Below are 16,478 nucleotides of genomic sequence, written 5' to 3'. Positions count from 1 at the left end.
AACCTTGCTAAAACTTGCCAGGCCCAAAACTTCCCTTTTATTACATATAGGTCACCCTTAGAGTAGGACCTGGCCAGCCCATGGGCAGGGTGCAGTGTACTTAAAAGGTAGGACATGTGCTTTTTAAGTTTTACATGTCCTGGCAGTGAAATACTCTTAAATTCATATTTCACTACTGCACGGCCTATCTCTCCCATAGGCTAACATTGGAGCTGCCTTGTAAACTTTTACAAGTGTAACATTCGAAAATACCACTTTTAGAAAGATGGCATTTTTTTACTTAAACCCTTTTGTGCCTCTGCCTCTCTGGGCTGGGTGACTACTGACTTACTACATTTCCTCTAGACAGACATACACAAAGGAAGGCTAGGTGTGCCTGAGTCCTCATCTGCATGATGATGGGTCTGCCTGATCAGGATGTGTGGGAGGGGCTGACACTCCTACCTGAAAGGGCTAGGTCCTGTCCCCACAAAAGGGCTGCATACCGCCTGTAGTGAGCCTAGAGCCGGGGCAGGGAAAGGCAGGGTAATGTGCACTACCCTGCTTTAAAGGCTAAAATGGGTATAAGTACTGGTCCTCTGACAGCATGTACTCAGTTCACTTTGGGGCCCCAGGGAGACTCTGCCAAAAAGAGGAGCTGTGTGCCAGGAGGGACTACCACTTTGCTAACTACCTTGCTGTGTTGGCCTGCTGCCTGTTGATTGCTTGACTAGAGGATGGACTGCCACTTTGCTACCTGCTGTGCTGTGTTAGCGTGCTGCCTCTGACATGAGCATTTAGAAGGACTGGACCTGTTCTCTACAACCTTTTGCAACCTAAGTAACTCCAAGGGCTTGTTGGCTTGCTCCTTGTTCAGGAAATCTCAGGGCTATCAAAGATTTAATTTGCACAAACGACTACTACTAGACTCTACTTATCTGGAGTGTGACTCTGCCTGACTTGCACTCAACAAGTCCTGGGCCCTTCTTAGAGTGTCGGCAGGCTCTTATGGACATTTACACGTATCAGCATGGGGAGCCGACCAAAAAAAAGACGTGTCTGCCTGCTCGAGCGCATATTATCATGTTTACCTGCATCTTCCCTTCATTACTCCAACCACCGCAATGTATCCAGCAAAGGGGAGACTCCAGCAACGCGGGTCCCAATCCTGAAACTGATGGCACCGCTGAAATCCCCAGAGAAGGTACTGTGCAGTCCGGGATTTACGAGGTACCTGCCACCCACCAGCACTCTCATGGACAGCCAGAACAGAGTGAGTAGATCAGTCTCCTGCAACTTGACATTGCATTTTATCTTTAATAACTTTGGAAGCACCGCTTCATGCTGACACAGGAAGAAAACCTGTTTCCCGATCCACAGGATGGCGCACTGTTATTTCCCCTGCGTAACCATAAAGAACCTACTGAAAGCGAAAGGGCTCTTTCGGTATTTTAACTGCAATTCATGAAGTATTCATAACTTGAGATGCTTCAATTGGATTCTTGTCTTTTTTATCTTGTTTTAAAAGTAAAGGTGATACTATTTCATACCTCACTGTGGAGTCTTTTTTTGTTGGTGTTTTCACTGTGTTACTGTATCCCTATATGCACGACTACTTTAAATATTGCCTCTTATGTTATATTCTGTCCAAGCTACCAGAAGGGGAGCACAGGCAGATTTCAGTGTGTGACTGACTTACCCTGCATAGGGTTGCGATCCCTACTTGGAAAGTGCATACCTCTGCCAACTAGAGACCCAATTTCTAACAGCCACCCAGAGCAAAGTGATAAAAAACTTGATAAAAGGATTATATGTGTAGATCAACACAGAAAAACATTGTTAAGTTTGTGCAAATTACAATATAGTTAAGCAATAGTCCAGAGTTTTCAGTGTCCAGTACAGATGTACAGATGTCTCTGTCCCATCCCACACAATACAGGAAGGAGGCTCTTACCCAAAAAGTCCACCTCTCCACTGGGATGTTTCCAGGGTACTGCGAGATTTGACCTGACCTACCCTTGGTGTGGTCAGATATATATTTTTTACTAAATTATGAGTGAGTTTCCTCTCTTTCCCTTCTTAGAAATTTAGGAAAATGTGCACTAGCTTTTCATTGGAAGCAGCCACTTTTCTCCCTTTTTGGGACTTATCTTCTGGGATAGACAACCCGTTTTACAGTAGAACATAAGATCGGGAGTTTTGCAAGGAGGCACAGTTGTTCAATGATGGCTGTATTGCAAGTATGGATTTTCATTTCATAGAGATTATGGGCCCTAGACACTGATGCAGTAGCTCTTCTTCAGTAGCACCCCAAGTGTTACCCACACTACAAGTCAGTCGGGCTTGATGGTGTGAATGTTGGGGCACATGGTAACACTTGGTGAATATTTCTTAATGCTGCTCATGGTGAAAGCTGCAACAGGAGACTTGTGGACCCTGCAAACTTTGGGTCAGAACTGGCTTTGCTCCTTCTCAGCAGTCAGGTAATTCTAGATGCCACATACCACAATATCACTCTGGGTGTCTCCAGGACAGTCTCTCCTCCTGCATGGACATGCACTTTCCTTCTCTCTCTGAGCATGGACACAGACTTCTAGACAGATCCTCATCCTCTCCAGCAAATTGCAGACTTTAGATGATGTCCCATCACCTCTGGGAGACTGACTGTCATGCAGACTTAAGCCCTGCCACACAGCTGTCCAATGAGTACTCAAATGGACTTTGAAATCGAATGAAGAGGTATGGTTTGAATCTCACTTTTATACACACTTTCTAGGCAGGAGATGTGGATCCATTGTCTTAGACCTCAGAACCTGATTGAGTTGGCTCTCTTCCAGGCTGCTCCCCAGACGCAGCCTTTGTGCCAAGCTTTGTTTCTCACAGTAGGTAGCAGTGGCTTGTGTAGTAGAATCCAAAACATGTGCCCAATAAAATATGAGTTCTGTACACCAGGCTGCCATCACCTTTCTGAAGCAGTAATCAGACAAAAACCCTGCCTAGAAACTTCCTCACCTTGAACCACAGAAACTATATTCCTAACCGTTACCCCCATCATCTACAATATAGAACATGGGGAGCCTCATGGAATTTCTAAATGCAACCCAGTCTCCATCCTCCTCAATTCAGAGTCTGGGTCTGCATTCTTCAGCCACAGAAATGCAGGCAATACAGTACCATTCATCGGGTAACCTATGTTCTCTGTCCATTTTGTGCTATGTTGAACCAGGGGAGTCCGTAATGGAATCCACTGGCCCCTTTACTCAAACTCATACAACACACAGAGTCCTACCACCATGCATGTGCTATGTATGTGCTGCACATAACACACACACTTGACACACATTCGGAGTGTCAGTACAAGGTTCTGGGTTTCACATAACAGCTGAACTATACTTGAGGGGGATTAGTATGTCAAACTCTTACCAACAGAAAAAAAGACCTGGTCACACTCGAACTTCTCAAAACAATGGTGTTCCGCATCATTGCTTTACTTGATGTGCCTATAACAAGGACAGTATTCCATTACCTAATGTACGGAACCCTTGGTACCCTCTCCAGGTTGCAGGACAGGCTTTGTACCTTGCATTGTAAGGGACAGACCTGGCCTCGGTGCACATACTATAATAGTAAGACACCAGGGCCGAAGTAAACGTCAGGATACCAGTTCCACATGCAGTCGGGCACTCATTGCAGGGGTAGATCCCTGTTTAGCATGTAGAGGACATTCGTGTCCCAACAGTAGCCAGGTGTCCTTCCTGCCTCTATTGACATCTCAGCAGCACGCAAGCCGTAGATCATCACTAGGTGTGAATTTACAAACAGCATTTAAGGTGATGTCCAATAAGATATGAGGCTACATGGACCTCGTGTATCATCGACGAGCAGAGCAGGTTCTGAAGGTGTGGGATATAAAACATTAGGCAAAGTAGACCGTTTTTTGAGAGCCTTACATTTTACAGTTGATGTAGTTGAGCGCTCTGAATGTCTTTCTCCCAATAATTGCCCAGCAATGCATTCATTCCCGGTGGTAGTCTGCAATCGATTACCAGATGGCAAGATCCATTAATTGAATGCATTGAATCTCCCAACAGAGACCGAAATGCAGCTAAAACCTCCTTAGACTGGTGTCTGTGCACTGAGGCTCTAGTTCTTTCAAGTGGAAAGATTAACCAGTGTTAAATCTGTGATAATATTGCAGAGCTGATCTCTTGGTGCACCCCAACTAATGTCAGCAGTGATAGCCGTGGGTAGCAACTAGCCTTGAAAGTTGATACGCAGAGGGTGGCGAATATTGTTAACTGTGAACTGGTGATATCTACTCACCTGTGAATTGATGCTTTGTACTTCACTGTAAACTTTGAACTAGTTATATCTATTTAAAGCAAGGCATAAACTAGTGACATTAATTGAACTGTTGTCCATAAACTAGTGCTATTTATTAAGTGTTAGATGAACTATTAAAATGTAGCTAACTGACAGATGTAAATTAGTGATATGTATGTATCTGTTTACTATATAGTAGTCATGAATATTTAGCTGTTAGCTGTTTACTGAAGATATCTATTTAAGTATTAAGAGTCAACTGGTGATTTTTGTTGAACTGATTGCTTTGAAATAGAGAAATTTAGTTAAGTGTTAGCTATGAGTTGGTGATATCTGTTAGCTGTAAACTGATGATGTCTATTTGACCGTTATTAGTGAACTGGTTACATTTATTTAACTTATGGCTTTGTAATGATGTTATCCAACTGTTTAAGATGTCCTCTATTTAACTGTCAGCGGTTAACTTGTCACATCGCAAATTGTTTACCATGGAATGGTAATTTCTAGTTAAGTGCAGCAAACTGATATATATTTAACTTTTTGATTGTAACTGGGCACGAACCAGTGACATTTAGCTGTCTGCTAACTGATCGAGAACATGGTAATATTTAGCTAGCTGCAAAGTTGTGTTGAAGATTTAAATGAATCTGATATCTGCTTTGCTACAAAATGGAGGCAACTATGTTCCTGCGTGATGAAAACATCCATTTAATTGTTATCTGTGCCTGGTGGCATCTAGCTAACTAGTGTTATCTGTCTACTTTTTAATTGCAAGCTGGTCATATCTAATGAACTGTATTTGCACCAAACTCTTTGGCACTAGCTGAACTCTTGTTTAGAAAACAACTCATAGTGTCCACTGGTTGGCCAATACATTGGTGTATTCTGGCCATGTTGACATTACATACACTGGTTGGCATGTATTGAGGCGGCCTTGTAAGAGCACGCTAATCGAGGTAAGGCATTAAGTGGACTCTTGGGTTAATGATAAGTGGACTCCTAGAGCATAAGCCTCAAGGAAACACTTGAGAGAAGCACTGCAGTAACGCTTGTGGCTATGGTCCCTCTGGGAACAGGCTAGGCATCTTCTCCCTGATCCTTGAGGGAAGCATCCCAGAGCTGAAGCAGATCTCTGCAAACATAGGGAAAGGCTGAGTGATAGATCCTGTCATTGACAACTGTGCTTTTGGTACCTCACGTGGTTAACTTCTGGCAGAAGGAGACATATTTTCCATTTCAGAAGTAGGAGCACCTCTGTTGAGATCCCTTTAGCTCACCTGCTCTGAAGAACTTTCCGAGTCAAGTGCCTGTGATGGATGCAGTTGGAGCGTTCCTGATGATGGCTGTGGAATGTGTTTATCTGTGTCTGCAGCTTTTATATACAGAGGGTGATCTGCTCAGCATTTCACAATGATTCCATCTCAGCAGCACGTGGACTGGCAGCTTCTTCCTCCCTTTGAGATTCTGTGGAGATGGTTGACTATTAGGTGTGTTTGCACTGACTTGTTCTTCCATGTTAACCCTGTCCATGCTAAATTACACTTGAAAAGATGGAACTGCGTGTCTTATGCTAATTGGATCAGATACTTTCTGTGTTGGGTGGCACCAGGGTGGTAGAAGCCACCTGTAAATCCAGAAAATTATTAGGGCGTATATTCAAGTCTTTGCATATTCAGACCAGCAGAGGTACTTTCTGTGCCTAGGTCAATCAGGGCAATCACAGTTGTCTTGAGTTGGAGTATAAACACATTCTATAGGACTGATCTCCATCTCAATGAGTACAGATCACAATCTCTATAAAAAATGGGGTGAAGTAAGACACCTTTTGAATTTATTTATATATTTAAGTATTTATTTATTTGAGAGCTTTATATAGCGCTAGCTAGACCCAAAGGTATCAGAGAACTTTACAACAGTAAATATTCACATGAAAAATAGTTTTCATACTGAATAGGACTGCTTTGGTGTGGGGTGAGAGGGAGGGATCCACCTAGAATGGCCACTGTATGGAGCACTGCATCAAAACCTACAATGGGACCAACTTAGAAGACTCCATCTCTGGACTAATGAACTGGTTGAAACCTGGCTGAACCCTGGCTGATTCATTGTAGTGTTGCATGTGTAAATGTACACTTCAGTGTGCCAGTACTGCCATATGTGAACTCACAGGGTGGAATTTCACCAAAGAATTTATAAAAAAGTGTTTAAAAATTAGTCTTTTAAAAATTCATGCATTTTTGTTGACATCACAAATAAATTTGCGAGGAAAACAATTGACTTGTGAAGAAAACATAGTATCTATTCAGAATTATCAAATTAAATTCTGGAGAAAAACTTGTTCCCCAACCTCAGTATTTCATTTTGGCAAATTTCCAGATCTTTTTCTCTCTCCCTGGTTTCGCTTTCCTCTCTGTGCTCCTTTCACATGTTTCCCCCTGTAGTACTTTGAATGGATCCCGGGCACAATATTTAGTTAAACAATATTGTTTGACACAAATATCCTTTCAAAAATATAGTTTACCAAATATCATGACCCTACACTTATAATAAGAAGTACAAAAATATCAGGGGAAACAAATATCGTTTAACACTAATGATGTCTAAAACATACAAAAATATCATGTTTTAATATATATATAGTTTGAAGTGGTAAATCTTAAATATTTTAGTATATTACATTAACATCACGTAAATTGCATAAATTTCACTACGACTTAGCATAATATATAAATATATACTTTTATAAATACAAACACACACACACACACATATATATATATGTGTGTTTATATACATGTATATATGTATATTTATATATATTTATATATAAATAGTGTAGCACAATTATTATAAATAGGTATTTTACATTATATTAAAGTAATTTTGATAATTTTTTAATGTATCACTATGAAAAGCATGTCTGTCTATCTGAGTAAATTTTTAAATAAAACTCAAAAATATTACCAATTCAATCACAAAATATTAAAATAAATTACCAAATAAATTAAATATTAAAAAATTAAAAACAAAAAACAAGAAAAATAACAAAAAAGTATTCAAAAAAGTAAAAAATAATATAAGACTATCAGTATCAAAAGAATTTATTTTCATTGAATAAAAAATAAAAAAATAAGCAAATCATATGTAACCAATAATATGAAAAGTATTGGTGTCTTGGGGTATTAGATATACTATTCTCACCCCAGTGTAAGCAACAAAAGGGAAACTGTTGGACTTCAGAGGGATTACATTTATTATTCCAACTCCAAACAACACAACAGTAGAAAAAGCATTGGACTTCGGAATGGTTAGCTTTTTCTATTCATACTCTATCTATGCAACAGCATGGAAAGTGTTGAAGTTTGAGGAGTTACGTTTATTATTCCCACTCCAAACAGCACAATAGTAGGGAAAGTGCTGGACTTCGAAGGGTTAAGATTTACTATTCCCCCTCCAGTCTGTGCAACAATAGGATAGGGAAAGTACTTCACTTCAAACACATTATGTATTTGAATAACCCTACTAATTTAGAAGAAAAATCTTATACTCCCAATATAAATATAATTAATTAACATGAAAAAAATCATAACAAATTAAAAAACCTTTACATAATTAACAATCAATCAAATAAATATCAATTACAAATAATAATTCACTATTCTAATAATTTACTATTTAAAAAATAATTGTAATAATTACTATGTAAAAAACATATGATTAAAAAAATTCAATTATTACTTAATTAAATTCTCATTCTGTACTCATACAAACCTATTAACCCACACCTAAAATAAAACTAGAATAAATAAGTATAGCACAGTTTAAATAGTTAATAATCAGTTAAATAATTAACAATGAATTGTTAATTATTACATAACTGCATACCTTATCCCCACAAGACGAGCAACCTGCACCTAACATAGCAAAATAACATAATTTATAATCAAATATGTAATGTATTTTAAATTAAAAATTGTTAATTCAATATTACTTAGTTAACTTCCCACACTGTGCCCCTACAAACCCAGCAACCCGCATCTAAAATGTAACTAAAATAAATCAAGTATTGCATAATTCACCTAATGAATATCACTCATGTGATTATTTAAAAATGATTAATTAATAATAAGTATTGCTTAATTAACTTCCCACCCTGTCCCCTTTCAAGCCCAACAACCTGCTACAGTACAATAAATTACTATAAACAATTCCAATAAAAAATTTAAAAAATAATAATTATAAAAACAATAGTAACACAAAAAATTAATATATGAACTAAAATACATTAGAATAACTAACAAACAATATTGTTTTACAACTGTATTACTGAGAACAATTTTAAAAAGAACTCTATTCTTAAAAACAATGTTACGCACCTAAAAAAAACAATATTCTTGACAACGATATTTTGACATCACTATATTTTTGTATCACAATATTTTATTTCTTTTATTTTTGTCTCCCAAATAGTTAAAACTCAATATTTTATTCAAACACCTCTTTTAAGTGAGCTAACATTAGCATTAAGCAACCTAACATTAGCATTAAGCACAATACTAGCAAACGACTTCGGAAAACTATAGAAACCATAACATTATAAGTTTATGCCTATTCTCCTCAGCTACAATTTACCTTTAATGATACCTTCATCCTCTCCATCAGTGTACATGTACATGTGTCTAATGTATGAAATGTAGGAATAGAGTGCTCAAATGTACATGTGCGTGTCAACTCATTTAGTGCCTCTTCCAAAAACGTATCTGTTACACCTTTGTTTTACTTACTGCTAGTCTCAGTCTTTTGTTTTCTTTCTCTCTATATCAGGTCTATTGTTCTTATCTGCTCTCGTGGTACCAAAATGCTTCCTTCCAGTTCAGAAATGTCAGTGTTCATGAAACTTGGCTCCGTGAAGCCTGTCACTCTCTTTGAGAAAGGTAAATATACTGCATATTGTGGTCATATTCCATCCACATAAGGCTTGTTCAAAGTAAGACTCTATGTGATTTGAAGCCTAAAATCACAGGAAACAACCTTTTTTTTTATAAACCAAATGACATCCATCAGAAGCACACAGGGTAAACCACCACCCAAGGATTATCTCTTGATTACACACAATATTGGTTGAAATGTGCCAGTTTCAATAATTTGAAATAACTATGCAAATCCAATAATATGTGGATTATATATTTAGAGCCAAGAGTGTGGTTTGAAAATCTTTTTGCTAGACAATATATTATGTTCATGACAGTGAGCACCACCCCTTGATCAATCATTAACATTATTGCCATAACATGATGTTAATACATGTATTTTAATGTTTCTCTCCCTGGATTTAGCACAGCTCTTATAATGACTGTTAGAAATTGGGTGAATGGTTGACTGGGGTGTGAGTCATGTTCAAGCAGCAACCACAGTCCTAGTCAGGATAAGGCACAAGCAAACCCCAAATTAACCTATGCTCAACACCCTGGTAGCTTAGCCCAAAGCAGTCAGGCTTAACTTGGAGGCAATGTGTAAAATGTTGGTGCAACACTAAAAACAGTTAAACAGTGAAAGTATCACACTAAAAAGATCCCACACCAGGTTAGAAAAATAGAGTTTAATTTAATAAATAAAACAAGACCAAAACAGCAAATATCTAATCAGCAGATACAAAGTTATGCATTTTTAAAGAATGTACTGCATTTTAGCACCTAATAGCATAAAGCGTCAACCATGGCCATCTGGTCACTCTGGACCAGGTCAAAGTCAAAAGTTCAAACCAACGGCATTGGTGCGCAGGTAGGATACAGTCCCAGATTACTCCCGCTGATGGTTTACCTTTTCAACTTTTGTGCCAAAGCCCTGTTCACGTGGAAGAAGGTCACCAGGAGCAAGAAGAGTGTTACTGGTGGTAGTCAGTGGAGAATGACGTGCAGGCCGGACGTCATGGACTGGCCGGCTTTGTGTTGGTAGACCACGAGGGTGAACAATGCTTGGTGCAGGAAGAGAAGTGCTTGCAGTGGCTCAGGCTGATTTTCTGTGTAAGCGACGCAGTTCCAGTGCAAATGGGCCCGTTTGCGGTTGTGAAGAGCCCAAAAGATTACATTTAAGAGCTCAAGAGCCACACCACTTGTCCAGGATCTGAGAGGCACCTCTTGGGGTTCAGGAACTCGCTGAAGACGGGTCCAGGAGCTATTGGGGAGGCTATTATGTTCTTGAGGCTCAGAACAGATTCACTCTGGTGTCCTGGGTTCAAGATGGGTTGCAAGTCCAGTTCTTCCTCCCAAGGCAAGAGGGCAGCAGGTCAGCACACAAAGGCAGCAGCTCCTTCAGAGTAGTTGTCCAGCAGAGTGACAGTCCTTTCAGCAGCACAGTAGTCCTTCTTCCTGGCATAGTATCCACAGGTCCAAAAGTGTACTGAAGTGGTGGCTTCTGAGGTCCTTCTTTTATACACTGGTGCCTTGGGTCTGGAAGGTGGGAGAAGCTTCTAGACAGTGTCTTTGAAGTGCATGGGATGCCTTGTCTACCCTGTCCTGGTTCCAAGCTGGCTGAAGAGACAATGCAGAGTCGTTAAGCCCTTTGTGTGGCGACAGAACACTGCCTTTTCAGGTGTAAATTAGGTGGGACCAGCAACTCCCTCCCATCCTGCCAGTGATGGCCCATCCAGTCACACTTAAGCTCCCATTTTGTGTGGCTGTCTAGGAATAATACACAAAGTCCAGACATCCAGTCATGTGACCAGAGACAGGCTGCAGGCACCAAATGGCTAAAGCAAGAAGCTGACAACTTTCTGAAAGTGACATTTTCAAAATTATATTTTAAAATCCGAATTCATGAAAAGTTAGGATTTTGAATTAGGATTCCAGGGACACCAAACATGAACACGTTATCTCATCCCATTTGGAAATTACATTTACAAAATAAAATAAGGCAACTTCTAAGTTATCCTCTGGGAGAGATAGGCCTCGCAGTAGTAAAAAACAAATTTACATGTCCTACTTTTTAAATACATTGTATCCTGCCTCTGGGCTGTTCAGGACCTACCCTAGGGGTGACATATGTATTAAAAAGAAAGGTTTGGGCCTGGCAAAATGTTTTTGCCATATCGAAATGGCAGTTTAAACTGCATGCACAGGCTCTGCAATGATCCGAGGCATATTTAAAGGGCTACTGAAGTGGGCAGCACAATCAGTGCTGCAGGCCCACTAGTTGCATTTAGTTTATAGACCCTGGGCATACATAGTACCACTTTACTAAAGACTTATAAGTAAATTAAATATGCCAATTGGGTGTAAGCATATATTACCATGTTTAGTGGAGAGAGCACGCGCACTTTAGCCCTGGTTTAGCAGTGGTAAAGTGTGCCAATAAACACAAGATCAGAAAAAATGGAGGAGGAAGGCAAAAGGTTGGGGAAAAGACCACCCTAAAGCTGACAGGACTAACAATGACAGTATGTGGTCTGGTTTATTGAACAGGTAGGAGTAACTAGCATAGTTCTCTCTGGCTCATAATTACAGCAAAATTACTCTAATTATGCGTAATTGTGTGAGGAGCGTAATCCAGAATTTAGTGATATTTAGCTAGTGCAAAATGTACCTTTGCATTCAAAATAAGCCTGAGGATGCAGGTTGGTCTAAGAAAATAGCACTAACTGTTACAGGACACAAACAGCTCTAGCCAGCAGCTACTCTCTCTTGGTTTATTGTTAGTTCATTGTTCCTGTGCTCTTGTAAAAGGATTTCTGCGCCAAATTACTCGTAATTACAAAGCTGGCGTATTTTCATAATTTTGGTAATTTCTCATCACAAGAGTAATGCATAATTACTCTGATTGTTCTGGCAGAATAAAAATTTCACCCAGGACCAGTTCGTTGTATACAAGTGTGGTTTATTATTGCATGTTAATAATCAGCTTGACTGTTATAGGCTGGCCTTCTCGGATGGATGCAGGTCTATTCTTAACTCGCTTCTTTTGCTTTAGATGTTGAGATGTATCTCACTGTTACTGCAATCCTTGCTTCCTGAACAGGAGTGGCTGAGGACATTGTCACTCTCTCTTGAGTCTGTTCTCTGATTGTATACTTCTCAACCATGACCACCTCTATTGTCACTTCCCCTTCACTAACTCCTTGTGAAAGCACCTCTTCATGCTTTCTGATAAAGGATTTGGAAACATTTTCTTAACCAAGAAGGAGAACATAATTGTTCTTTTCCCCACCCACACATCTTCATTAATCACAACCACGCTCTCTCTCATGTGTTTTTTTTCCTTGTTCCCACTTATGTAACAATGCTGGCTGAGGAGGTCAGACCTAATTTTTGCATTCCTAGCGGTGAGAGGCACGTAATTCTTCACCAATTTATGTTCGCCTCTTGTGGTCCCTTCTTAGGTGGGCTAAAATAGTGAGTGCCTTAGAAAAGACACGTATTGAAGTAGTCAAGTTTACAATGGGGTGCGTTATTATGGGTAAGAGCGAAGCAAGGATTCGTGGCTGAAGAATTCAAGTTTGTTGGCAAGGGTGAAAAAGTCAAGTGGTGGTCTCACTTTGTGGCATCTGGCTGTCTTGGGTAGGGAAGTAAAGTGTTGTTTTGAGGATGAAAGATTGAAATGGGGGGTCTCATGGATAAGGAAGTTAAGTAGAGGTTTCAAAGGTTGAGGAGGTAGATTGGGGACTCATGGGTAAGGAAATAATTGGTGTTTTATCTTTGAGAAGTTTGATGGATCTCTTGGGTGAGAAAGTACACTTGTGTCTCATGGGTAAAAGATTATAGTGAGGGTCTCATTGGTGAGGAAGTAGATAGAGGGTCTCATGGCTAAGGAAGTAAAGTGGGGACTTCATGGGTGAATATGAAGAGTGAGTACTGTTGGGTGAGGATGTAGATGAGGTCTCATTAGTGAAAAGTCTGATGCAGGGTGTCATAGGGGAGGAAATCTAGCGGGAGATCTCGTGGGTGAGGTTATTAGTTTGAGGGCTTGTGGATTGTTCATTGTGCTTGAGAGATAATGCAGTTTCACAGTTGCATTTTAATAGGTCTGCAGCTTAGCCTTGCAAGTTGGCAACCCTGCAGGCCGACCTTTAAATTCTTTGTGGCTTTTAGTGTGCATGTTTCACTGCCTTTGATAGAGACAGGAAAAACCTCTACATATAATGAAACAAACATTGATGATGCACTGCTGAGAACAGACTGGTCTTGCACAGGTTCCTTCTTGTTGATACCGGCTCTTTTCTATTTTTAACTCTGCAGGAAGTTTTGCCATGCTAGGATACAAGGGACAGCCCACACCTTCTTGGATTCAAATTCTGAACCATTCTGCTGACCAAAGACCTGCCTCACTGCTGTCCTACCTGCCTTTGATGCAGAGAGAATACAGGTGCCCAACTTCACATCCAAAGCCTTAAGGAACTGAAAGATGAGTACGAAAAGGTCCAGCTCTTCTCAGGCTGGGGAGAAACACCTTGATCTTCAGAGGTGGAAGAATGTCGTATTCCCTCATGGTGTTTGAGGGTCTTTGAACATTTGTGATGGAGGATAGGAGAGTTCTGTTCGGTGGGGAACCTCGATTGTTCAAGGGAACACACGTCCAGTTTCTCTTGAATTGGAGGAAATGCTTAACTTAATTCATTAAAGTCTCAGTTTTTTTCTAAAAAGGCATAGAAGGAACTTGACATTATTGCAGTGGCACAATAACATTAATTGTTGCATTCCAGATTGCATGGTAGTCTGTTACACTTGTATTTATTGGAATGAATAAATGCCCTAAGAATGTATGTGTGTGTGTGAAACGTTTCATATAAGGAAAGCAAATTAAATGTTAAAGGTCCTGATGGGCATCATCAGCTCCTCCCTCAAAGACTGAAACACAGGTGATGAGAGAGACTCATACTTGTGTGTTTTGTACTCTTAGACTCTGCGTAAGCTGTCATCTGCCAGTGACTCACACTGTGTGTAAATGCTTATCAGCCAATGGTTCATTCTGTGATTAAGTTCCTGAGTTAGGCTTTGGTGGATGGAGCTCAGTCTGTCGGGTTGCAGTGGTGTTGGAAGCAGGAGTGTGACAGGTGCTGCAGCACCCCTACACTTACAGGTTCCACAGAAGGATAACTGAGAACAATAAGATGCTGTGAACAGTTTTCTTCCATGAAGTATGCACATTTTTGTTCATTCAGTCTTAATTTAGCAAGGTGCAGAAAATAGTCTTACAAACCAAAACATATTATTGTATTCTGTAGATCAACATTTGTCAATCTGAAAGCGATGCCATTTTCATATTTTAAGTTATACTCTGCGTTCATGAGAGTATGAAAGGAGGAGGCATGTGAAAGCTGACTATCTGACACAGATAACGTCTAGCTGCAGATTCCTTACTTTAGAATTATTACCAAGCAACAGACTGGATCCAGATATTTATCTTGAGCAGTACCCCTATGCCCCAGTTGGTGACATCCTTTGTCTCAGTGTGGCATCGCCCGCGTTGTCCACACCAGAAGTGACATGCGTGGTGCCTATATAGGTGCAACCCCACGGCGCTGACATCAATTATTTTCTTTCCGTGCCAGTCAGCGCAGACCCAAAGTTTTGTTGATGTGTTTTGATGTTTTTTTTCCTCCTGGTGTGGCAGGAATAACATCTATGAAGCCTTGTGGCACCTGGCATCGCTTGATGTCAGTGATGGACCCAACCTTGTGTGCCTCTAGTGCCTTGAGTGTGACCACGATCCGAAGGCCTTCTCCGATTGCCACACCATGCACCCGAAGGCTTTTAGGGAGTGCTTCCACAAGCTCCTGGTGGCTCGACATGTGATGCCGTGACAATCCAGATCCTGGTCAAGAGGAAGGTCCCTGGAGCAGTTATTGAGTCCGAAATTCTCGTTGCACTCAAAGTCATGGGGTCATTCTGGTAAGTCCCGCTGCAAGAGGAAGAAGAAGTCAAAGCATGTTTCGACTTCACCTCGTCCATCAGCCGACAAGATGAGGAAGCGTCACTCGAAGCCTGGCTCCATGGTTCAGCCAGTGCCTGGGCTGGATCTACGGCTCTGTGCCTCCCTTGAGTTTTCAGGAGCCGGAGCAACCCCTTCCCAATTGAGAGAGTTTATGAGGCTATGCACCTCATATTTGGGCAGTCTGCTCCCTCCGGCATGGTTTGGGCCCTGCAGGTTTGGGAGGCAACCTTCTGGATCCACGCTTGCAGCTCCTGTGCCAGTCGGACCCCAGGGATCCTCAGATGGATCCGAATGGGTGCTCGCCATGTCATGCCGACCTTCCCTGGCGCAGGTCCCGAAGCTGAAACTCCCTGCATCGGTGGCGCCTTCCACATTTATATCCCCGATTCCGACATGGAGCTGGAGGGCATCGACCAGCACCAACTCTGGCGCCGATGGGAGCCATGCCATCCAGGCTCGAGCCTGAGCCTAATTCTTATGGGATAGGTCTCGGGGAGGAATGGGAGGGGTCGCTGGATGCTGAAGAATACCAGCCATTTGCTAGCAACATGGACTGGTGTGAGGATTTGGCAGACATAAGCAGGTTGGATAATTCTCCAGATACTGGCATGCTTTCTCCCCCAACATGTCTACAGAGGATGGAGCTTCATTTGCATTAGTGGTGAGGAGGGTGGCTGCAGGTTTTGACCTAAGCCTGCCCTTGGTGCAATCAAGACTAATGTCATGACGGAGGTGCTTCAGCTGGAAGTTAACTCTTCAGAACCGCTTCTCCCATTTAATGAGGCACTTGCTGAAGTTCTGCTTGGGACCTGGGGCCTGCCCAACATAGGGGTTCATATGAACAGGACAGTAGCCTGCCTCCACTGCCCTGCTGCAGGGTACCCCTACATTCCTCACAAAACACCCTATACCCAAGGCTCCACTTCCCACGTATATTCAGTAAATTCAGGGACATTCCCAACCATACCACCAGATCGGGAATCAAAGAGGCTGGACAAATTAGGCAAGACAATATTCCACCAGCCTGGCATTGTGGGCAGTGAACACTGTGTGCCTTTTGGGATGCTATTCCCACACTCTGTGGGATACAGTTGCACAGGTGCTGTCAATGGTTCTGAAGGAGGCCTGGGCCATGCTCTCCCAGGTTGTTGCCAATGGGAGGGATGCAGCTAAGTTCACCATTAGCTGTGGATTCGACACCACTGAGTCACTGGGCAGAGCGGTTTCATTGACAGTGGCCCTACGGCACC

General features: G+C 41.3%; 1 protein-coding gene across 1 annotated transcript in view; it reads left to right on the top strand.

The window, feature by feature from the left end:
* LOC144823963 (cell surface hyaluronidase-like) overlaps positions 1 to 14,056 on the top strand; it is a 582,809-nt gene extending 568,753 nt beyond the window's left edge. Inside the window, exons 24-25 of the mRNA XM_078682928.1 lie at positions 9,127 to 9,236; positions 13,533 to 14,056. Of these exons, the coding sequence (XP_078539054.1) occupies positions 9,127 to 9,236; positions 13,533 to 13,687 (265 nt within the window). The 3' untranslated portion in view covers positions 13,688 to 14,056. The remainder of the gene's footprint in view (positions 1 to 9,126; positions 9,237 to 13,532) is intronic.
* Positions 14,057 to 16,478: the final 2,422 nt, after the last annotated feature.

This window comes from Lissotriton helveticus, chromosome 3_1 (genome assembly GCF_964261635.1).
Source record: "Lissotriton helveticus chromosome 3_1, aLisHel1.1, whole genome shotgun sequence".
NCBI classification, from domain to species: domain Eukaryota; kingdom Metazoa; phylum Chordata; class Amphibia; order Caudata; family Salamandridae; genus Lissotriton; species Lissotriton helveticus.
The sequence above is the reverse complement of the archived record's forward strand: the minus strand, read 5'-3'. Positions and strand labels throughout refer to the sequence as shown.